The sequence below is a fragment of the Aplidium turbinatum genome, chromosome 7 (assembly GCF_918807975.1).
Source record: "Aplidium turbinatum chromosome 7, kaAplTurb1.1, whole genome shotgun sequence".
NCBI lineage: Eukaryota > Metazoa > Chordata > Ascidiacea > Aplousobranchia > Polyclinidae > Aplidium > Aplidium turbinatum.
Window position 1 is genome coordinate 1,425,285 of NC_137478.1, and position 25,742 is coordinate 1,451,026.

The 25,742-nt window shown below is 39.1% G+C and overlaps 1 protein-coding gene across 1 annotated transcript; it reads right to left on the reverse strand.

The window, feature by feature from the left end:
- Nucleotides 1–1,731: 1,731 nt before the first annotated feature.
- Nucleotides 1,732–24,890, reverse strand: LOC145774078 (nucleolar protein 58-like). The gene is made up of 20 exons (XM_082585227.1): nt 24,754–24,890; nt 14,005–14,081; nt 13,391–13,443; nt 8,909–9,033; nt 8,451–8,538; nt 8,260–8,373; nt 7,628–7,827; nt 7,099–7,179; nt 6,490–6,616; nt 5,763–5,920; nt 5,166–5,372; nt 4,801–4,891; nt 4,329–4,435; nt 3,950–3,997; nt 3,462–3,500; nt 3,064–3,123; nt 2,909–2,941; nt 2,707–2,766; nt 2,273–2,338; nt 1,732–1,909 (listed from the first exon to the last, which is right to left on the reverse strand). Exons 1-20 carry the CDS (start codon nt 24,796–24,798, stop codon nt 1,871–1,873), a joined length of 1,818 nt encoding a protein of 605 aa, XP_082441353.1. The 5' UTR covers nt 24,799–24,890; the 3' UTR covers nt 1,732–1,870.
- Nucleotides 24,891–25,742: the final 852 nt, after the last annotated feature.

Sequence of the window (25,742 nt, forward strand, 5' to 3'; positions counted from 1 at the left end):
TCCTGTAGAAGCAGATTTAAATTATCAAGGGCTTCGAAAATGTCCACGAGGTAGGCCAACTCGACGATGCCAAATTCCGAAAGATGCTTCTATAACTTCCGCCGACGACAATTGGCGAAAGCACTCGCTACTTGCAATCTTCATTTTTTTTTAAAAGCGTCTCTCTTGCATTGGAAAAAAGCTAAAGGTTTACTTTGGTGGTCAAGGTGTATTTTTTTCAAGATGACGCTGCGAACGAGTTGGTCTTAAACCGTCATCATCATCATCATAATCCATCGTCGGTTTGTTCCCCACTAGTGGGGGTGGCCGATTGTTTCCGCGCAGCAATTGTCTTAATCCCTTTTCTCCATTTCACCCTGTCCCCTGCATCTTCCTCCTTCAGTCCGACTTTTTTAAACTCATCCTTCACTTGTTGTTTCCACGTTCTTCTTGGACGACCGCGTTTCCTCTTCCCATCCACCTTTAGATCTAGTGCCTTTCTAAGAAAACTTCTGTTGTTGTTGCTCAGATTTTAAAAACACATGACGCATTGTGGACTGTGGTACAACTTGGTCATTTACTATCTCATCTATAAAGCCAAACTTCAGATAATGTCTGTCATACTTTCTCTTTTTCCCCACCACTCATTTTATGTCAATAAAACTGATTAATTAAAAATAAACCTAATTAAATCAATGTTAAAATTAAAAAAATAGCTTGCACATGGTAGCGTACTATTGAAGAGTTGGAGATACTGTTGTAGCCTACTTCTAGCCTCTGTCACTTGTCGGTCAATCGTTGCCATTGTTATTACAACCAAAGCTCGATGCTGCTGTGTCACAAAGCCGTTGTGTCACGAGAGTTAAGGATTAAGGTGTCGCGCAAACATTTAGCAACGTCTAAAACAGCGCAAAGAATGCGAGATGTGACAACACGCTCTACGAACACTGTAACACAAAGCTTTATCTTCAACAATCGACTGTCCAGCGTAGTTGTAAAGACATGTTTAGTCACAATTCATGCAGAGTTGCACCCCCCTTGTGAGCCTCACTTGGGAGGCGCGCCTCCCAGTTTAAGAACCACTGCTGTACAGAGACGTTTTGCAACCTTTTTTAATTACTGTTTCCTCAAATCAACACTCTCAAAATATGTTGCCAAACTTCAAAAACAATGATTGAAAATCGCTTTTCACCAGTTATTGCGATGAAAAAGATGCCAGATTCCTCGCATTTGGCAGGAAAACAAATGACCATGCCATCACAAATGAGAAATTGTTATCGTGCTGCTGGCAACATATGTCACACAATGACTGAACAAGGCCAGCCGTACATAGAACATAGGCTACCAATAACAATGTAGCCTATCATCATTTGGCGTCTCTGCCTCGGACAATTGAGCTCAGACTGGTCGCTTTTTAAGTCAGAAACCTGTCACTGTGTACTGGAGATTGCCAGTCTAGGGGTTCTACAGGTGGTAAAATCAAGGACAACCTGCACAAAAACGAGCCAGCTCTCGTTGTAAAAACCTTTCCGAGTTAACGGAAGAAACAAGGATGTTTGAGGCTGGGACACTGGGACAGCAGTAGTACTAGCCTGTAGTCCTAGCGGTAGACACGGTAGTCCTAGCCTACACAGCAACAACAATGCAGCCAATTTGTACAATTCAATTGCAAGTTAGAGACTGATTCCACTTGCAAGCCACCTTCCACCCTTAATAAACATGTTTTCACTTTAGCCCAGATAACAGAACCCATACAAGGCAGCGATGGTTTATTAATATTAAAAGCGACCAAACCAAACACCACACAAATCACATGATTGGTGGCTGTTACGTCAAACCACGTTTGCACGATGACGTAACCGAACAGTTCAGGATGACGTCATTTACGAGTTCATTTAGCAGATTTTGATTTCTTTTTCTTCTTTTTCACCTGAAACACACGAAAACAAGTATGGTCTTATGAGATAAGTTGCTTGAGGACCGGGCTAGTTAAGATGTCAAACGGTCTCGAACAGAATTCACTCATAGAGTTAAAACTTATTGAACGCACACCAGTAGATGTCAATGCTAGAGTCGTGAATTGAAAGCTTTCCTTGAACAAAAAAATTGAAAGTGCACAACCAGGGTGCACAACACACCAAGAGTTGGATTATGTGGTTACCGATTCAAGCATTAGGGAAGATATTAAGCAGAGACAAGACAGCCAGACAGTTACTGTCGTTCGCTTCAAACCAAAAACACAACAGCAAAATTTAGGGTGACATTATTGCTACAGTTGTCCAATGCTATATACCGGAGATGCTGTCACTTCCTCCTGGGAGATTTCTGTTTCGGCAGCTAAAGATTTCTTCTTTTTCTTCTAAAATGACAAAACATTGTTCACATTATCATCATTTCAAATAACCAAACAATTTACAATTACATGAAACCAACAAACCAGAGGAAGTTCTCCAATTCAACATCCAGGACATATTCAAGTGCGGCAAGATCAACTTTACTCAAACAACCATTTTTCATTATGGCAAGCCTCCAGTGAGGGAGCGAAAAACATATCGATTTGATCAAAATTCATCCGTAAAACACTAAAAGCGATAAAAAAGTTAAATCACACGTTTAACTGGTTAGTTATGAGAACTGAGCCTAAAACTGGGGGCGGCGAGTAGATGGATGCGTCCTCAAACCCGCCCAAGCAATCGTGCCTTATCAAACACGCAATACACCACCTACCGGCAAGGATGGGGTCTCGACTATGCTTTCGTCAGCTGTCGACTTCTTTTTCTTTTTTTTCTAAAAAAATCCTAACATTAGTGGCAGTACTGTTTGACGTTATCTCGACAACTAAAAAAACACGTTTGTGGCGACAAATCTGCATAAACCATCAAACCTTTCAGTTTGATTTGAACGCAAAGAGTTTGAATCTGCTCACTACCTTTGGGGTTTCCTCAGTGACTTCTTGTTTGATCTGAAAACCAAAAATTAAATTACGGTCAACCTTTTGAGAAAATTGCCTTTGATGTGGTGAATTGAATTTATTGTTAAACAAGATTCTAAAGTCGTAGACAGTTGCGAAATTAACCAACTCACCGCTACTGATGGGGTCTCGACCAGGCTGGCATCCTCCGTGGATTTCTTTTTCTTTTTTTTCTAAAACAAAATCATTACGAATTGAACTGACTGCATGAGTGCACCACAATTGGAGCAGGTTCCCCTCAGGGTTTTTGTCGCAGACAGTGATCAACGTACAGCAAATTGTGATAGGACTTGGTTCACTGCCGCTACTAAGCAAAGGTTGGTAAAAGAAACTCTGTTTTATCAAGTCGTTACCATTCAATTTGCATAAAGAACGGGCAAACCAGCAACTTGAAAACAAGATAAGAAATCTACGGGAGTAATATATTACGAAACGAAACTTATTCAATAGATGAATGACTTTATCAACACAAGCCGAACGAGCAATTACATCAAGCAAATCATCCACTCACCGATTTCGGAGTTTCCACCTCTGATGTTTCCGTTTTCACCTGGAAGAAACCAACAAACTTTGAACAATCTCATCCTGACATGCCCGTGACATCCGGGTGTCTGTAAACTCAGAATTTGCTTGGAGATAACAATAAACGACACAGCGGTTCAAACATAATAAAGATGTTTACGATCGTGATGGAAACCCTGGTTTGATGGGAGGTACCCACGTCCCACATATAGCTGCTTCCAACTAACTAGACGATTCACAGAGTATGTAGTAATCGAAACGCAATATACAACAAAGATTTGTTCGATGGTATAAAAGCTAAGAATCGTAAGCAAGTAGCAACTGTAATTGATATAACATGCTTAGCGCCGAAACCAACAATGCCAGAGTTGTTGTGTTAGATGTCTGTAGAATCGTCATGGAATGGTTGAAGTTGACTAGTCGGCGCTAAGCATTTCAACTGAACAATAACATCGAAAACAAGATGGCGCTACTTACAACGGGGGTGGCGACTTCTTCACCTATTGATTTCTTTTTCTTTTTTTTCTAAACAAAATGGCGGTTTAAATTTTAAAGCGTTTCAGGACAAGTAAACAGAAAAGCGAATTAAAAAACTAAAGCACACTATTGACCATTACTATGCTGTATCAGGGTTGCCTGGTATGAAAATTATAACCAAGGTCTGCGCATGACTGTGAGAAGCCAACGCGGTAGGCTCGTAAGGCTTCAACAACTCGTCGACACATATGTTCGTGTTGTCAGATTAAACCCGCTCTCATACGATAGTGACCAACGCCAACGTAGTTCCCATGGTAGAATGTAAAACGTTTATTGCGGTCAAAGAGAATACAGCACCAGCCCACAAATACCCACTCACAGGTTTGGATGGAGTCACAAGGCTGTCGTCTCCGTTGGAAGCCGGTTCTGACTTGATCTTCTTCCGCTTCTTTACAACAGGTTGCTCGGAATCGCCCGACGCGGAATCTGCGAGAAGTTTATTTCCGAGAGTAACAATGTTATTCCGACAAGAATTCCGACACGACAACCCTTTCAGGGGATTTTACAAGTACAGTATAAATCAACTTGGTTTGGAAAATCATATTTTGCATTGAAATGATTCCAAAACTGTCAAGTTTTTTTAATGTTTAGTTTATTTTAATAAAACATCGCACTATTGTTATTTCTGCTGCTGTGGCATTTACCCATAAAGATATTTAATGGATATTTGTGTAATAAACGGCAATAACAAAGCATTTACTGAAGATTGTTTCTGAGGATTAAAGCAAAATTAATTTTTGGTGTACAGAGGAAGCTGACCCAACAATCCACAATTATTGCGCAATAATCACCTTCTTGCTTGACGCTTGTATCAAGCTCCTCCGCTTTGCGCTTCTTGGGAGCGGGGATGGTGTTGTCTTGGGCGGTGTTGTAAGTTAGGATCTGGGAACGAAGATAAATCTTAATCGTTTGCGGATCATTCAGTCAAGGACACGTCCACGAAGAACGATGACACATTCATCTAAGAGCCGTGAACAACGCCCACTTGGACACACGTCTGGCCTATCAAAGATCTTCCACAGACGCCTTCTATTTGAACCGAGATGACGTCATAATAATATGTATCATGTTATCGGCACAACAACTTAATTATGGATGCACTGAACAAAGACGTTTTGAACAAGTGGCAAATCCTCAGAATTCCACGCATACTCACATTCGCCTTGTTACTCCAATTGTCAGATTTTGAAAACGATTTTCCAGCTTTGCTGATGGGCTTAGAGCCGCCATTTTCTAGAGCCATCAGCCGGCGTTCTAGCTTGGCCCTGTTGTCCACTCCCATGTTAGTGGAGGTCTCCTCAGCTAGAGCATCGTACCGGATTGCCAGCGCGCATTTTGCGGCAAGCATTCGTGAGATTTTGCCCTAGACGGAAGGATTGTGGGTTAATATGTTCATATGATATCACTCGACTAAATGACGCAAAGGCCAGTAGATGAAGATTTAGATTAAGTGGACGGGAAGGCAAGGAAGCCAATCTTCGTGTCCACCTTCAGGCATGCCTTAAAATGTCCTGCCAAAGACAAGGCCGCATGCTCTTGAGCGGTGTCGAACCAGCGACTCTTCGAGTGTCGTTCCAGTGCTCTCATCACTCTGCTATGCAGCCGACTTTCGTTTACTTTGACGATGCCGTATAAGATTTGTTGTTGATATTGTTGATATCTACACGCTGGTCATCAACGGGAAGGCTATACTATACAAGCCCCCCTGACTAGGACAATGAAACCTGTACGGTACAAACAACAATTTATTCACCTTGTTTTTGGCATTAGACTGTCCGACCATTGTGGCGTGGTAAATGAGTCCGTATTTGGGTGTCTCCTTGCGCGTCTTCAGCGCGCGAAACAAAGCCTTTTCCGCTCCAAGGATTTGAACAGTAGATGCTGGATGTTTCGCAAGATTGAGCAATGAACCTGGAAGCAAGTAAACGTGATGAACCCCGAGCCAAGCTTCGGGAAAATCTTTTATCCTTAAAATTCCGGGAAAGTGCAAACAAAAAGACGTCAAGTTATTCGGGGGCCCGAAGCCCATTAGCTGAGGCTGAACATGATTGCCCGTCTCTATGAGTATTTCGTTAAATAAAGCCAGAAATAATCGTAATATTTATTGTAGTAGCCTACTTTTGTCTTTACCAGCAACGCAACAAATGAACAACACGGGGTATTGTTTACGCTTTGCGTGTACACTTTTTGCTGGCGTAAAACAGAACACAAATCACAACTTCATGCTGTCACTCACTGACAGCTCTTCAGCAAAACTAAGTAGCTAACTCTTGACGCCACTCCTGAGATTATCTGTAGCAACGGAACAGTAGCTCAACAAACCATGTGCAATGAATCAATAATGTCCTCGGTACCTCTTAAGAAAATTATGAAACTTAATAAAACTAAAAAAGTTTCTTAAAACTCAACAACACTTGGTGGAAATTAATCCTACCCAAATAAACATCATTTCGACTGCAGGGTTGCCCCACGTGCCTCACCTGCGTGTGCTATCAATCTCGCTCCCACCATCTCCCCGGCCAGTATGGTAAGATTGGGGGCAATTGCCATCATGCGGTTCTTCAAATAATCGTAAAGTTGCTCTCTGTAATCGGTCAGGTCGATGATCTAAAGAAACAAAGAGTCAATCGTGTGGTTTAACGCAAAGTTCACAACATCCCACTTGAGGACAGTGGTGACTAGTCAGGCAATATCATCTTGTCGACGTACATAAGATGATGGTTGCGACAGATTACAAGTTTGCAAAACGTAACACTCATACCATAGACCACCATCTTATATTTAAATGCTCAGTAAACCAGCTTCAAAGACGATATCATACACTCAACCAAAGGCGTTTAGGATTGGTTGAATAAAAACTGTCTGAACTTGTGATAAATATTATGCAAGTTCAGCGTCTAACTAAACCATTAAGAACATCAGGTAGTTTGCAGTCCCAACACGGTGGCCAGTGTTGGCCGCACCGCTGGAAGATTCCTTTGCCAGGTAGTTTCGCATATGTTCCCCAAAGTCCCAACTACTTCATTAATCATAGCCAGACATTGCCACGGGAACGTAGCATTTGAAACCACACGAAGCTTTCAACTAACCTGGTCGCAAAGGAATTGAATGTTTAGCAAATCTTCCATTGATATTTCTGTTCCCATTGAAATCTGAGCCTGGTCTTTGACCTGAGAACAGAAAATAAGATCAAGTTGTGGGATCACATCTGTGTCATCGCATGCATAAGGCAGTGTCAAGAACTCAACAACATGTGAAAACTACTTGTTCGGATTTGATGCCACAAAATGTGGGGTGGGTGGAAATAGACGACGTGAGCGCAAACCTCACTGGATTTCCATAAACTAGCCTATTTTTTTTATCTAACAGTCTCCCAAACCGCCATGGTTTGAATGTACAGACGTAAGACGGAATTCGTGACGACTCGAGGGTTTCAAGCACACTATAGTGAATAATTGCTAGTGGTTAAGCTCAAACTTCGACATTCCTAACAGCATGTCGAGTTGTCGACACCACAAAATATCCTCACCGCAACAAACGACCGCATTGTTTTCATGTTTAAAACAAAAAAAAAATCCTCTAACTGGATGCCGTCTTATATGACAACTCCCTATATACCTGCTGTTCTACTTCTTCGGGCAAAATATCTGAAAAGTCTGTCGTCAGAGCTTCGGTTCGGAAGCCCATCTTTTTTATTGTCTTAGCAAAAGCCACGTGATCTGTGACGACCTTTCCCATCTCGGGGAAGTGCCAACCGAACCACTCTCGGCATCGCATTATATAATTGTTCAGTTCCTTGTCCAGGTCGTCCAGTAAGGCTGAAGAAGATTAACAATTGTTGGACTCCGTGACAGGAAAGGATTGGTACTGTGGTTACATTTTTTCATCCCTTAAACTGTTTAACAATACCAAACAAACAAAATTGGGAAGTACAAAGAAGATTTATGTACAACTGAAGGTTTTCAAAAAGTCGTCCACCAAGCTGAACCTTAGCATACTGGTACTGGCTTTATGACGATTACTATGTGACCCCAACCAAAATTATATAATTCACACAACGCAGTGTGAAAATTGGAAGCAATAAGCAGTTAAGCACTTTAAGTGATAAACATAAATCAGCTATAAATGTTATAACTTTTCCTATGTTTTTGTGCACTGTAGAGAACAAAGCGGAAAACAGGACCCAGAAATACTGTAAGGCGAAAAGTCTAAATGGTGGGATATCACAAAATACGCCATGCTCAACTCACAAATCGCTTGAACGATCATTGTGTCGACTTTGTCCGGAGAAAACTTCAACTTGTAACGAGACAAACTGTGGGCCAACCCAAGTGCCATCGCCGTCATGTCCTTTTCTTCAATACCTTCACAACGTGGATGGAGTTAGATGGAGAAATTCAGATTAATCAAAATGCTATTTACAAATTCATAGCAAGCTTACCGGTCACTAAGCTGTCAATGTGTGCCCGAATACCTCGCATCAGCTCCTGCACTGCTGGGCTGTATATGCACGACAAGTTTGTCTTCTCCTGAAAGTCATTTCAACAGTTTAAATCAAAACAGAATTAAGGAAAATAAAAAGTCCAATTTAAAACATCTAACATATATTGAAAAAAAAACGACCGATGTTGCAGGAAATCAACCACATTTCCACGCTAATTACAAAAGTGAATCAAATTAATTAGGTTCCCAACTTCCAACAGCTTATAACTTGTCTGCTAGAAATAATTAAATTTGAAACGAAGTTTTGGACATACACTTCTGTAAAAAAGTTTTTGTTTTCAGCGAATAAAATGTAGATGTATCAAACCAAATAGAAACTGCCAACACAACGGAACAATACAATCAGTGGTAGGAGTGAAACTAGATAGATTGACTCTTATCCAGTTAAAGATTCACCTTTATGGCCTGCCCCAACTTTGCATCAGCAACAGCCAATTTCTCATGGGCCTGCTTTGCCACCAGTTTCTTTAAAACCTTCTTCAAAGGTTTGCTAACCTTTCCTTCCACAGCTGCAGTTGTAGCTGAAGAAAATCAAAAAGCGTTTTTTATATTATTATACAAGTTAAATATAATTTGGATGATTTGAGACCATTGGGTAGCTAGAAGATGATGTTGAGAGGATTGCAAAAATATGACACTTTAAATTTAATATTTTCAAGTGCATTTTTACCTGATGAGTGCGAGATGCATATTAAAAAATACATATACTAGGGTGCACCATTTGCCCCAACTTTTTACAAGAAAGCCTAACTTTTTTTTACTTGTGAGGTTAGCTTAGAAAATAACTATTCCAAAATTTTGAGTTGCTCGGACAAGGTTTGACCCCCCCAGCCGGCCATTATTTAAGGCCACCTACAACACTTTTTGGCGATTTTTACCACTAGAGGGCGATGTGTAAAATACTCAACTAACAATTTAGTTTCAATAGATGCCTCTCTTCTTACTAAATCATTTAAAAAAAAGTTGGTCAAAATTGGATGAGAGGATGCAGAAATATAGGCAACTTTATACATTCTTATGCTTAAGAGCACCTCTAGTGGTGATAATACATTATCAGATATCTTGCTTCTTTCTTATCCAAATCAAATGAAACTGGTGTCTAACCCCCCATTTTCGAGGGTGGAGAATTCATTTTTGATGCTTATTTTACAAATTGTACACTATAGGGCACTATATCCTCATTCACTCATATATCACTATATCCTCCATCACCTTCAGATCTTGGTGGAATCTTTCTCCTCATCGCTGACCACACCAATGTTTTCCGGGAAATTAGCAAGATGGCAATGCAAAAAATGCATCTTGATGCTCATGTTGCAGCCGAGTTCTTTGTAGCTTTCCAATAGCCTCTGAACAATTTCAATATAATTCTCTGCCCGTGTACTCCCAAGAAATCCCTTGACAAGGTTTTTAAATGATAACCACGCATTTTCTTTCAATTCTGACATTGAACCACAGAATCGTTCATCTTTGATGAGTTGCCGAATTTGTGGACCATCAAATACACCAGCCTTAATTTTTTGTATTGACAGGCCAGGAAAAGCCAAAATGAGGTGATTGAAAAAGTTGCTTTCAGTTGACAATGCTTTAACGAATTGCTTCATTAGGCCGAGCTTTATATACAGAGGTGGGGAAAATAATTTTCTCTTTGTCAACAAGGGGCTCATGTAGAATATTGGGATCACCAGGTTTAAGGTCAGATCTCGGAGGCCAATTCCTCTCCATCCAGTGCTGATCTGGGCTCTGCTGTTCCACATACACAAATAGAGGGGGTACTTTGTGTATCTGTGTTGCTGACCAAGAAGAAAACATACAATCTTAAAGTCAACACATATGATCCAATTGTGCTTGTGATATTGCAACGATTCCATAACTCTTTTTATGTTTCCGTATTCTTAACGAAGACTAACTGAATGTGCAATTGGTACTACACCGTATAAATTGACATTATGGAGAAGGTTGTACTAAGCTCCTCTTTGAGCTGTCAATGAACATTCGCCATTCAGTTAAGTTGTAGATCGGAATTCCCAACTCCTCTAGTAAACCTTTTACATTATGGCAATACACAAAGCCACAAATACACAATGCAACTGTCACTTCGAAAGTACGGTAAAAACACACTTTCTCTCGATCGAAAGTACGATATGGTACCTTCGCTCCTTTTCCAAGTAAGTTTTTCTCATTTAGTCTGGATGCTAAGTTCCGAAGCTTTTTTCTTAATCTCAAATCATTCAACTCATGCTGATGGAATACTCCAAGTTCTGAATCATCTTCAATTTCAAAATCTTCATCATTAGGCCTGCCATCAATAAGACACTCATCATGATCCAAATCTTCGAGCGTAGGTGTTTCGAATACCAATTTGTCACGTGTTCCCTTGGTCCACATCCGCAAACTCTCGATACACTGCTTACATACCTTGTGGGGTGCTCAAGACTTATCTTTATCACCAAGTTTTATTTTAAAATATGCAAAGTAGGCTTATTTGACAGATGCACTGACGTCTTTTCTTTGGCTAGGAAAGTAAAACTGCCGCAAATATATATAGCAAAAGGAAACCAGGTTATTTAGACACTGACGACGAGAAACAGCAGACGCAGTAGCAGACATGATAGTATTCTAACAAACAAACGGCCTACATACATGGTTGAAAGTGGAAAGCAACTAACTTTAATTTTACCATTCTAATCTAGTTTCGTTGGATGATTGCATCCTCCAACCAAAAATGTGGGAAAAAGCATCGACCTAAATCGATGCCTATGCCTTTGTTGCTTAATAATTGAGTTGACCCTTCTTGTATATAACTTACTATATGTTTTGCTTGTGCATTCCTAATTACGTATAAAAAAGCTATATGGCTAAAGTGGTGAAAAGTTGCATACTTTGGATGTATGCTGTAGAGCAAACACTTGGCGTGATAGAAAAAAACTGGCCACAATTTTGAAATCAGCACACCGGAATTAGCCTAAATCAAGTGTGAAATCAAAGTCAACAAAAATTTGTTTCAAAGTTGTTTCCCAGTGTAATTTGCCTCAATTGAAGTGACAATGATATAATATAGGCAAATTCTTTTGTATATTTATTATTTGTATATTTATTATTTGATAGTTTATTGCAATAACCAGGGGTTCTTAAACTTTTTTTAACGCGGACCCCTTTGCCTTAAAACAAAATTGGTTTGCGTGGACCCCCTTTATGGCCTAGTCCGAGAAACTTTTTAGATCAGCATGAATTGGACATAACCAAATAAAATTGAAATGAATTGGTAACAAAATTTATTTCTATTTGAATTAGGACCTTCTGATGATCCTCCTTTTAGGGTGAAGAGAGTAGTAACTATCTTTGATTTGAGGTAACAAAATTTATGTTTCATTAAATTTAAAAAATAGCGAATGCAGACTGTTTTTCAATATCTTTGATTTAATTTCTTTAATTTGAAGGATGCTGCTGTTCGTCTTCAACAAAAACATGAAATTGTGCCTTCGTCTTTGATAGGGCAACAAGCATGTCATCCTTTGCATCCAATCGGTTTCGACTCTTTGTTTTGATAGTTACCAAGGATGAAAATCCAGACTCACATAAATATGTAGTTGCAAAAGGGATTATAGCAGCCATGGCTCTCTTTACCAAAAACCTTTCACAATCTTAACCGAGCCTAGCTGACGTCTAGCTTAGCTGCAACTGATAAAATTTTGCAATGTTCAAATAGCGGTAAAAACAACAATGTGGCAAAGACAACAAAACAACAATTCATTTTTGAAATTATACACTAAGATTTCCATTTGCCTTCATGGACCCCCTAAAACTAGTCCGCGTACCTCTTGGAGGTACACGGACCCCAGTTTAAGAACCCCTGCAATAAGCCATTGCTTTACTTCTCCATTAAACATCTCATTTTGTGTAAGCTAATATAAAAAACCGCAACTCTCCGTAATAACACAATTTCATCTTTTGCATACAGTAGTGTAAAATAAAAAATATGATGTTTTTGTCATTCAGTACCAAATCTGTTAAAACCAAGCATCACAAATGAAATCTCCACCCTCGAAAATGGGGGGTTAGACACCAGTTTCATTTGATTTGGATAACAAACAAGCTAGTTATTTGATAATGTATTATCACCACTAGGGGCGCTCTTAAGCATAAAATTATATAAAATTCCCTATATTTCTGCACCCTCTCATCCTATTTTGACCAATTTTTTTTTTAATGAATGAGTAAGAAGAAAGGCATCTGCCGAAACTAAACTGTTAGTTGATTATTATCCACAGCGCGCTCTAGTGGCAAAAATCATCAAAAAGTGTTGTAAGTGGCCTTAAATAATGGCCGGCTGGGGGGGTCAAACTTTATCTAAATGACACAAAATTTTGAAGTTGTCTTTTACTAAGCTAACCTCACAAGTAAAAAAAAGTTAGGATGAAATGACAGAAGTTTTAAAATTTTTGGGGCAAATGGTGCACCCTAACATATACCGTACCAAAAGTATATATACCATAATTAATAACTATTTATCAACGACAACCAACAACATTTGTTCATCGATGATGGGCTGACTTCATTGTCAATGTACACAACTTTCTGTGTTATAAAAATAAATATTTTTATATCGTGCCCAAAGCATAGCTACATAGCCCAAAGCTCAACAATACACACATGCAAGTACAAAAATAGGATTGAAAATAATCTGACAAGCTCAACGTGCAAACACACATTTGATTCTCTGATAATTTATTTCAGCATCCACTTTTAACTACCTAACCAACTACGATTCTTTGACAAGCGCATGATGCCATGACAGAGTCGGAGTAGTTTGTTTTTACAACAGTTTCACGTTTGAACAATTCCGATTTCTGTAAGCGAGATTGAAACTGAACTTACCAGCCAAAGCTTCGGTTGTGTCTTCGAATCGTTTAAAATGTGTTAGTTTTAACCTGAAACAAAAACCATGTTTTCATACATTGCAAGTGTGTAAAATTCAGAACATAATCCCCATGAACAGATTTAACTTTAGTTTAAAAATACTTTTAGTTTACGACAAAATTGGCCACTAACTTTACAATCTCTGACATGCATGAAATGAGTGACACAAAAACCCAATTGGACCAGTAACTCTGCAATGGACAAAATCCTGGAAGAACTTCGTGCTAGCCACATTGTGGCCTTAAGAGTGACATTTATCTAACGTTTTTACAACATTTCTTCTCCTAACCAATATCGTCCACTTTAACAACATGCCCAATTTGCATTGACCATCACACTAGACGTGCGATGTCACACCATCACAAGACAGCAGAAGAAGTAACTTGAGGGTCCCAGTGAGATAGAATAGAAATGCCCATAACCGTCAACTGACCGTGTAGAACATTGGTCCTGAACGTATATTAAATGCTATTTGCTACTTGATTGATTTTTTTAATATTAACACAGCAAATTTATAGATTTTTATAATTTACACAAGAATTGATGCTAATATTTTGCAGCAACAAACGTACATGTTTGATGCATTTTCCGCAGTTTGAAAATGTTTGTACAGGTCATCAGCAGCTTCCAGTTTTGATTCATCCAACACCTGCAAATGAAAAGGGATTAATGATAAATAAGTTAAACTTCAATAGTCTCATGTAGCCGGAATGGCCCGTTTCGGTGAGTCCGATCCCTATGAGGTATTCGGTGATTTTTTCAATTTTTTTTTTAAATTATTGGGTACCGTAGCCTAATTATCATTACCGTTTTAGGGTTAGAAACTCACCGAATCGGACTCACCGAATAGTAGCAGACCCCATGTAGCAGGCCTCGAAATTCGTTTTTGTTGACGGCGGATAAACGACACGAGTCCGGTCTGAGCAGCTGTCTCGGCGAACACACCGGTTTTTGCGTCGAACGTCATGCTTAATCACTTTATCTTGAAAATTCTTTGCCATTTGAGAACTATAGCTACGGTTTAGAATGCATTTTAAATTTTCAGCAAAGTCACTCTGAAAGACGTGCGCTTGAAGAGTCAACGCGCCGTGTAGCTGCTCAAAACGCCGCATAACTAATTATTTTCCACCGAACGAGGTCGTGTGGCTTCTTGCGTCACAATGCTCTGGGCACGAGTTGGAAAAACTAACGCTAGTTCTACACTAACGCTATTATTTTCTGAATACTGAAAAGTTTGGGTGTTCATCAGGACAATTATCGTTTCTAGCACTAGTTGCTACGTTCATCTGATGAAATTGAAAGTAAAATTAACAACATACAAGATGGTTTATTGCTTCACTGACGTTTCGCGCACCATGACAATGCGCATCCTCAGAGCGAATAACATACAAAATAAAATTTCATCAGGTTTTGCAGTGCGATTGAAGGCAAGAAAAAATAAAACACGCAATATTTTAAAAAATTGGCCAATGATGTGTGAGCGGTTACTTTCCACGTTAAATTACGTAAAAACTTCCAACAATAGACATAAAAATTCGAAGCGGTGACGACCAACAGAAAAAGTGCGATTGAAGGCAAGAGAAATAGATCACAATGTTTTAAAGATTGGCTAATGATGTGCGGTTACTTTCGACGTTAAATTACGTAAAAACTTCCAACAATAAACACAAATTCGAAGCACTGAAGACCACTAGAAATGTACAATTTTATTTTCTGTTGTGCAAAGTTTCACTAGGCTTTTTTCTTTAAGTTTATTTTTGCGTGTCATGTGAGCGAAAGTGAATTTTCCCTAGGCCTTTTCTTACAGTAATACCAAAGCTTAACAAATTTTGCTGCATCTTGCTGTAATAGGCTACTCGTATATAATCTAATTTTGTAACCAACCTTGCCTTATCAATATTACTCTAGATTAAAGCCAGACATTGTGACGTAAAACTTGAACAAAGTTGCGCTGATTAGTGTAGGAAATACCCATACTTCCATCGATTCTTAGCGAAGAATTCACCTTTGTTACCCTGATTCAATGTCATCAATTGTTGAAGCAACGTAAAAATCGAACGTTTTCCTGCTTGAATGGAAGCTACCCAGGCAAATTACATTGATTCTACGTCTGCGTCTACATTGAATTAGTACTCACATTTTCTAGATGCGCGCTAGAATGCGTGGGAAATTATATTCTAGCGACAATTGTTAGTACTATGCAATGACGATTTGTATCACTAGTTCCTGTGTTATTTCTCGGCGGACAAATATGACCGATCTAGATGGTACTTCCCGCGGACATCACATGCTGTGACGGCAGACGTGACCGCCATGAATTTTGACGGAATGGCCCGTTTCGGCGAGTCCGATTCGGCGAGTTCCCTATTCGGCGAGAGCATTTTTCGGCGAGTGCCCTATTCGGCGAGTTTTTGAAATTTTTAAAAGGAAATTATCGGGTACCGTAGCCTAATTACAATTGCCGTTTTTACATCGTTTTAACGTCGCTAAACGTTGAAATCGTGCAGAAAGGAATAAAAAGAAAATGTTTGAACTATTAAATTAAAATTCGTCATGTCAGTTCAGTTATTTTTGACCATCATATCAAAAACAATACACGTCAACATAGCAAAGGTAGAAGCGACAAAACGCGAACGTTAAAACGTGCTTGAATTCGTCATGTCAGTTCAGTTACTTTTATTTTTGACCATCATATCAAAAACAATACCCGTCAACATAGCAGAGGTAGAAGCGACAAAACGCGAACGTTAAAACGTGCTTGAATTCGTCATGTCAGTTCAGTTGTTTTTATTTCTGATCATGATATCAAAAACAATTCACGTCAACATAGCAAAGATGTAGAAAAAAGGTAGAAGCGACAAAACGCGAACGTTAAAACGTGCTTGTGACCGAAGTAAGTTATTGAGTTGAAAGAAATTTGGCAAGGTTGCATCAACTTCAGAAAAATTTAAGATATGAAGGAAAAATAAAACAAAGAAAATGTTACAAAAAAAATATATAATGTTTATGTCTATAAGTTAGTACTTTTGAATAGTTTAAAATCATAGGCGCCTAACTATTTTTTGGCCGTGGGGGCGAAAGCGTGTTTCATCAGCAGCAATGTAAATTCAGCGAAATGTCACGCAGATGGATGACGTAATTATGTCGTCACACTAGGATTGCTTTTATTGCCACACTCGGAGTTATCGCTACGTTCGACCTGCCGTTAATTAATTATTATAAACAAAGCTCGACCAAAACACATGCTATGCGTCTGCGTTGGCTAGCGGTTGATGGACTGCGACTCTTTAAGCTAAGCACACATAAAGTTTAGCAACGAACTGGATTTATTAGCATGAAACAAGAGACGAAAAGGTTTACTAAAAGGTATACTGTAAATGGAATGAAAATACTAACTTGATCATATGCTTGAAAATATACCTGTTGAAAGCAAAATCATTCATGTTTACATCAATTCAACAGCACGTCACCTTTAATAAATTTAAAAGTTGCTGACATCCGTAAACAGCCCTTGAAAAATATTTACAGAGAGACGTTTGATTAAGTTTTCGACTTGACATTGCTCCCTTTTCACTACAATATCGCAACTTATGGCTGAGCCGCTGACCAGCTTTCAAGTTCCAATTCGCTGTAATACGCCCGTTTTCGTGTTGCAGATGAAACAACAGATGCGCATATTTCCCGTCTTTGATCGGGTTTCTATGGCAACGGACGTGTGTGCGCCATGCAGTTTGCGCGAGTCCGTTGTTGTGTTGATTATGCCGCTTGTGCGACTGTGGGCAGTGCGGTTTGTACCAGCTCTTGTTACGTTGGTTAGTGGTAACCTCGGGCCGAGACTTCAACTTCATTTTCACAGCAACCGATTCACTGCCGCGACAATTCTCTGCAGAGGTTTCGACTTTCGAAAGCGACAGCAAGACTGTTTGCAAGCGTCTGCAGACGTTAAATCAACGTAAATATGACAGATCTTTTTGTCTGGGGTGGGATTGTAGCATCGCTACTCGTTCTAGTGATTATTTACTGCAAAGCTGTTGCGGTTTGCATTTAAAAATGTTTTCCTGCTGCCGATCGCTAGTTCATCTATTATTTTATGTATCAATGCCGCATACATGAAATCGTGTAGAAAAGGGTGCTTTTGCTGACTAGGATACGTTGAAACTGAGAAACATCCATGCACGTTTTAACGTTCGCGTTTTGTCGCTTCTACCTTTGCTATGTCGACGTGTATTGTTTTTCGTATGATGGTCAGAAATAAAAACAACTGAACTGACATGACGAATTTTAATTTAACAGTTCAAACATTTTCTTTTTATTCCTTTCTGCACGATTTCAACGTTTAGCAACGTTAAAACGATGTAAAAACGGCAATTATAATTAGGCTAGGTACCCGATAATTTCCTTTCAAAAACTCGCCGAATAGGGCACTCGCCGAAAAGGGCTCTCGCCGAATAGGGAACTCGCCGAATCGGACTAGTCGAATCGGACTCGCCGAATCGGACTCGCCGAATAGTAGCAGACCCGAATTTTGAGGCCTGTGTAGATATCCAAGTAAAATAGCACACGGATCGGAGTTTCCGCTTAACTCTAACCTCAACCTTAGCTTTAAATTTTTGCGGAAACTCTGATTAGCGACTTTGGCTTTGTGCTATTTTTTCTCTCGATCTTTTCAGGGTATGAAATGAGGGTACGAGTTAGGTTGCACTCGTATCAAACTCATACCGATACCCTTGGGCAGGCCTTAAAACCAGGGTTGGCCAAGGAGGTTTCCCCCACTTTAGTTTTACCCGGGTAAAACCCTGGGGGAAACTGGGAAAAACCTTTTGGGGGAAACTAGGAAAAACTTGAGTTGTTATAATTTGCAAATGTGAATGAAATAATGATTACTCCTCATAGTTAATGTTTATTACCATCATATTTTGAATAAACCTATAAGCTTTCCTGTGCTCATCCTACGAAAAAATAAAAAATACTGCGATTTACTAATATCTAATAGATAGGTCTAATCATTAGTTCACAGACAAACATACCAGTAGGCTATGTTGTCAAGTCAGATGCTCCCCTGTGCCTAACATGCAGTCAGCGAATAAAATTGTACATAAACATTGAACAACAAAAACCAAAAAAAGAAAAGATTAAGAGCCGGTATAATCTCAGTCATTAATAACAACAGTCTTGATTGTCCACATTGAACAGCTCTGCATCTGGGGTTTCAGATTCTTTCCATCCAAAGTGTCTATATAAACATGCACTCATTTGATAACCCTCTCATTACTCAGTCTATTTATTTGCTTTGTGTGGATTAAAGCCATGCTACTGAACAGATCTAGCTAGTCAGAAGTCTTTAGTCAGATCTAGCTAGACTACAGTTTTCACGACGATCAGTTGAAGTTAGTTAACCAACAAAATAGTATGCAGCGAAAATTATTTGGCTTTGAAATAATGTCTAAGAAAAAGAGACCAGCAGAAGAGTAAACAGAGGATATTACAGAGATACAAATGCCTAGTAAAAGTGCAAGCATATTAGCCGCTACTGTATTATGATTGCGTCGACGTTGTGCCAGCGGGATGGCATTTTAGATACCGTACATGCCCGACTGGAAAATCAATTTGTCTGCCGGACACTCCGCTTGGGTGGACATACACATCCGCCGCAAAAATAAGTTATTTCAAGATTCAAGCCCTGAAGTCACAACAGCACAACACTGACTGGCGTGGTCTTTGAGCTGGAGGTAGACCATCTGAATTCAATAAGAAATTACTATTGGTACTGCCAGAAGACAGTGAGTCAGTACGCATTGAGAAAGTGTCAAAAGAAACACCTGAAGTATCACTGTGTGATGATCCGGAGCTTCATCTATTTTATCTAAGTATTGGTGCAATTCAGATCATGAGATAACAGCTAAACAGCTGGCTAGTCATTATATTGCATAAGAAACTCCATAAACAACACATTTAGAAGTTTTAAGGGCTTCCCCAGTTTTACCCTGTTTCCCCCAGTTTTACCCGGGGGAAACTGGGAAAAACCTCCCAGAGGTTTTACCCAACCAACCCTGCTTAAAACCCATGTTTTATTCCGGCAGCCATCATGGTCTACCGAGAGCTCCTTCTCGGGGGCCAAATCTGCGTGCTTGGAGGCCAAAATACAAATACCGATAGCACAAGTAAATAGAATTAAACTTGCAACAATGCCAATTTGTTGTTGAAGTCTGGTTGACGTCCTGCAATAGAATCGTTGTACCACGCAATAACTGCTTTGTCGGGATTGTAATCTGGTATTGCGTGACCATCCCTGTTTTTGTTTTTTTTCGGTCATTTATTGGTCATTGACCGATTTTTTAGCAAAATGTCCAAAAAAATATAGTCAATTCGGTCAAAATGTCTGAAAAAAACGTTTCTCAGCGAAACTTAATGTTGTAGCTAGTCAGGAAGTGCAAATTTTGGTTTGTATCAGCTACAACACTTTAGCTGCCAGCGTTTTGAAAAAGTGAGAGGAGTTCTCCTCTTTCTCTTGTTGCCATGGTAATGAAAAAATAGGTTGCCAAACTATTGAAACGCACTTTGAAATTTTGGAGCAAATCGGTATTGCAATTGATCGTCGAAATGACCGTTGCATTTACAAGCGCGCCAGTCAGCAAAACAGTTTTTTTTGCATTGAATCAACCTGTTCAGACGTGAAATCAATGTAAAGAAAAACGATAGGCCGAGTGATTCAACGTATTCAAACATTGAATCAATGTAAATACAAACTGTTAGGCTAATTCGGTTCTTTGAACAAATCGAATGGCTTTTGTAAATATTTCTCAGTTGCAACCTATACCTGGTCAGCAAAAGTTCCTTTTTTACACGATTTCAACGTCTGGCGACGTTGAAACGATGTGAAAATGACAATTTTTGCTGGCCGGTAGCTAGGCTACTGTACGGTACCGAAGTTTAACTTAACCAACTAGGCGATTGCAAACATATTTCCTTTCGATGAAACCTATAGGCTACCACGTTTGGTTTGCCTTTACATTACATTCAAAAGTTTTGTTGACATCATAGCATAGTCATGGCCTATCTTCATAAGAAAATGCTTGCTTGGATTTTTTTAGCGACTAGGTTTAGGTAGCCTACAGCTACAGGACTTCTAGCTAGTACCAGTAAGCAGTCTAGTGACTCTAAATGAATAGGCAAATTAGTCTAAACCTTAAAAAATAATAGAATATTTCAATTACCTTGCTGCATAAAAAGTAAGCTCTTTTACATGACCTATGTGCATTGATCAATATACTACGCCTATAACGGCACCTCTAGGGGATTGCAAAAACTGACATTATAGCCGAATTGACGTTAGACGAACTACCGCAAACTATTCCAAAACTGTCTTTTGATTAAAGAAAGAGGTGTAGGCTATAATCCAGTCAGGTTTACTGTGTACCACCAAACTGACAAAAGTCACGCAGAAAATACAGTAAACAAAAAAATTGTTTAAAAAAAAAATAACCTACAGCGAAAGGTAGGCTATAGGAAATTTGTGCAACACAGCTCATTGCTTTGAGTTGTTTAAAGGTTAGCTGTAGAGCTGCTTTTTACATGCGATAGTTTTTCAAGCAAGAAAAAAGTTAATTCAGTTAATTAAAGTCCCTGCTGCAAACGACGTAGTAAAATAAAGGGAAGACATTTTGCAAGCAGCAGCGCTAACTGGATTAAAAGACTGACCGTTCGTGGTGAAGGTGATGGCTTAAAGTGACGTTATAAACGAACAAAAGACGTCTGGGGACCAATAAAGGGTGCTGTTACATGCGAATTGACGTTATAGGCGATGCTGTTGTAGCCGAACTACAATGTACGTAAAAGATAGGAATTCTGTCGGGACCGAACGAAAAGTGACGTAATAGGCGAATTGACGTTATAAACGAAGCCGTTATAGGCGAATTCTACTGTAGTAGCCTGGCATCATGATCCCAGTCTAAGAATCTCTAGACCTCGAAGTCATTGCTGAATTTCAAGCTTTGTTCACACTGATTGGTGTTTTGACTTTTATTTAATTTTAAGAATTTGGCGGGGAAATGGGTCAAAAATCGTTTTTTTTTTTTTGTTTAAAATTGAAGCAACCTGTCAGGCCTAGGAGTGTTCAATTTCGATTAAGGTGATATTCGAAATTCGTTTTTCGTATGGGACATATTTGAAATTATAGCCGCCCTTTCGGCTGAACGTGCTGAAAGTAACGCGAGTGGCGCGAAATCTGTCTTGTCGCATTTTGCAAGCGAAAAAAGACTTTGACGCATGCGCATCGTCGATCACGTGACTATCACACGCTCTCGCGGGTCCAACGGCCAGTCCTGCACCAGGGATGCCAGGTTGGCATTTTTAATGCCAAATTTCTCTCAAGAATGAAGATAGCTAGGTTGTGCAATGGCAGAAAGTGTAGGCTGAGCTTTGTCGCAGTTTTATCCATTTTTTACCGAATCCATAGGCGCCTAAGCCATGGGGGCAGGGCGTAGCCAGACCGCAGAACAAGGGGGGCAACTTTTTTAGGGGGGGCCGAAAAAATTTAAATGGGCAAAATCATTATAATTGTAGCTGTTGCTCGAGAATGCTGAGATTTTGCCAAGGGGGGGGGGGGCGAATTTTTTTTCAGGGGGGCGAGGCCCCCCTGGCTACGGGCCTGCGTGAGGGCCAGGCCCCCACACATATTTCTGTGTGGGGGCAACTTTTTATGCTGTATTGATACATAAAACATTAGATGAACTAGCGATCGGCAGCAGGAAAACACTTTTTGAATGTAAACCGCAGTTCAGCTTCACGATAATCACTAGAACGAGTTGCGATGCTACAATCGAACACCAGACAACAAAATCTGTCATATTTACATTGAATTAATGTCTGCAGACGTTGAATCAATATAAAAATGACTGATTTTGCTGCCTGGGACATAGCAAAAATCTACCATTTTGTGTCGATTCAATGTCATCAGATGTTGAATGCACCCAAAAACAACATAATTTGCTACGTAGACGGAGCGTGCGTTTAGCTTTATGCGCTTGCAAACATACTCGATGTCGCTTTCGAGTCGAAACCTCTGCACTCTGCAGTGAAATGTCGCGGCAGAGAATCACTAGCTGTGAAAATGAACTTGAAGTGTTTGGGAACCCAGCGACCTCGGCTCCAGCGGAGCAATCGTTTTCAAAAGCTGGCCTGACCGTCACGAAGCTGAGATCCCGACTGGCGGGTGACCATGTCGATCAGCTTGTGTTCATAAACACCAACATGGGCCTGGAGCTGTAGACGTTATTTTGTGTTCTTTTTTCGCAATTTTTTATCGCTTTTTCTAGCGAATTTTCATGTCGTTTCTTTCAATAAAATCACATTTTGCAGTGTGGTGAATAGTTGTGATATTCAAAATCGAAATTCGGAAATCGAAAATAAATTGAATTTCGAATATTCAAATAATCGAAATTGAACACCCCCGGTCAGGCCCCCAGACTGGCAACACATTAGGATTTTTGGGGCATTGTGACGTCATGTGATGTTAAATTACATCACAATTGCACTGAGCTAACTCGTTTCCAGCAGCAGAACTGTTAAAAGGAAATATTTTCATCAGAAAAAATGACCGAATTTTTTCAAGTCATTTCGGACAAATGATCGAAAAGTCTCAATGAAAAAAAAACCCAGGGACCATCTAACGACACTAAATTGTTTCAACTGCATAGTACCGCCTTTCATAAAACCTGACCATTTAAACCGTTATGATGTTACCATTGAAGGTGTCACTAACCCACAGCGGTAACATTTCTCAACTATGAAGACACGTGTTTTCCCCTCGAATGTCAACTAACCTACCCAGACAACAAAATCCGTCATTTTTATATTGATTCTATGTTTGCAGTCGTTAAATCGAGGTAAAAATGACGAATTTTGTTGTCTGGGTAGTTCTCCTTTTGAACAATGATTCAAAGTCCAACAACATTAAATCGACATAAAAATGACAAAACATAAAAATGACATTTTAAAATGGTTAGGGTTGATCGGAGTTTCCGCAAACATTTTGAAAGGGTTAGGGTAGATCGGAGTTTCCGCAAACTTTTTAAAATTTCTAGTAATGATGGGCAACACTAAAAGGCGGAAATGCGGAAGGCGGAAATAAGCCGGGCATGAAATGGCGTATTGTCCGCAGAAGTAGCGATTTAATGCCGATGTAGAAAACGCGGAAGTACGATCTTGGCGTCCATATTGTTTAACATAGCGATAACTTCATCATGAAAGAATGAAATGTTGCAACATGGAAAAAGGCGGAAGAGCGATTTTTAACAACAACTCATCACCGAACCTACTTTTATGTTGAAATATCATTGAAAGATATTGTTTAGAAGCAATTGTGAGGTCATTAAATACTTTGACTGTTTTAATTCCACAGTTATTGGAGTAAATTTCGAAATTTAATGGAATTTATTGAAATAGGAAAAAGGCGGAAATGCGATTTTTAGACACAACTCAATACCGAACATTTTCTTATGTTGAAATATCATTGAAAGATATTATTTAGAAGCAATTGTGAGATTATTAAATACTATGACTGTTTTAATTCTAAAGTTATTTCGGCTTATTCCGCGTTTCCGCATTTTCGCCTTTTAGTGTTACCCAGTAATGATCCTAAAAGTTTTTGTTTGAGGAAACTGCGATCAGCGACTTCAGCTTTTTTTAATTTTTTCTTTCGATCTTTTCAAGGTACAAACTAACGTACAAATTGTTCATGGTATGAATTAGATTGCATCCCTTTAAGACTTGCCCTTGGGGAATTGGGGATACACGGTCGAGAAATATCGTACGCTCCGCTGATTCAGTTGAATAAAGCTAAATTGTATTTAGAATTTATATAGGCACTTTTTTCTTTTCTTCTCGTCTTTTGCTTTCAAAGAGAAAAGGAAAAAAGTGCCTATATATAGTGATGTCATGACCGGTCAAATAGTGTTTCAGATCAAAAGACCGGAGCCGGTCAAATAGCCACTGCCTTTTAAAAACTAACCATAAGGAAAAAGGCAAAAAAAACATAAGGAAAAAGGCAAGCTTCATGCTCGATTGGCAAGGGGTCAATGTCTTCACAGACTACTAAGTACTATGCCTACCACACATGATGCAAGAAACAGCACATTTTATGTAGTTTTGTTATCTGCGTAGCTGAGTTGAAAGCCCTGACACAATAGTTATCGATATGAGGTCATTAATACAATTGAGGCTGGTATGCAGCTGTTTTATTAAGAATTGACAAAAAGGACACAACATCGCATAAGCATAGAATTGTTCAATAAAATTATACTTTTTAAAACTTGAATATTCACCTTGAATATTGCATATCCTGACGGAGATTCAAATAACACCAACATTTTGCTGAACTTTCAGTGAATTACCCCAGAATTAAAATTAGTTTGACACTTTTTTATTGTCTGTCAACACCAGAAGAAATTTGTGATTTCCTGAAACAAAAAGTCAAAAACTAAAAAACTTTTTAAATTACAATAATCTTACAAATAACGAAAAATTATCAGGTTGTATAAAAACTTGGTTTTCGCCACTCAATGTAGCTTCCATGTTGTATAGAGTTCTGCATGCCTTTAGCCCTTATAGGCTACCATGTTTTTTAAAATTCATAAAACTTTAAATTGACACTGAAGCTCAAAAGTATCACCGATTTCAACAAATTCAAAACACAAATAAAAATATAGCGAATGCAGTTACACATTTCTGGACAGGGATTGCACTCAGTGCAATACATGATAAAATACACACGTGCTTCGCAAATTGCATTAGTAATGGAATCTTTATACAACAGAGTTGCCAGACAAGAATTTACCATAGAATCTAATTCTGAAACTGGAAAAGGCCGGGAGAAGGCTTGTTACTAAACCGAGAGACCAAGCATAATTAGACAAAACAAATGCATAGAAAAGTAACATAAAAAACCCAAAATACAAACTGATTATGTTTCAAAAATCTATCAAAACATAGGAATCCTGAAAAATCGATATTCCCTGTCATTTTCTTAAGCCTTTTTACCAGGCACATCGTTTTGTAAGGACAGTGCAGTTTTTGCATTTCTTTTCCGTTTTTTTGCATTTTTTTCCATCCCGTCATTTTGATAAATTATTGAACACACCAATGTAAAAAAGGTCATAAAAATATTTAATATAATATCGATTTTGAATCTTTAGATTATAGGCTAGCTAGGCTACATTGACTCGAAGAATAAAATAAAAAAGAACAATTTTTAATTTTTGAATAGTGTCGAATAGACGTTCTTTCGAGGATCGGGCAATTGTTCTCTTCGGCC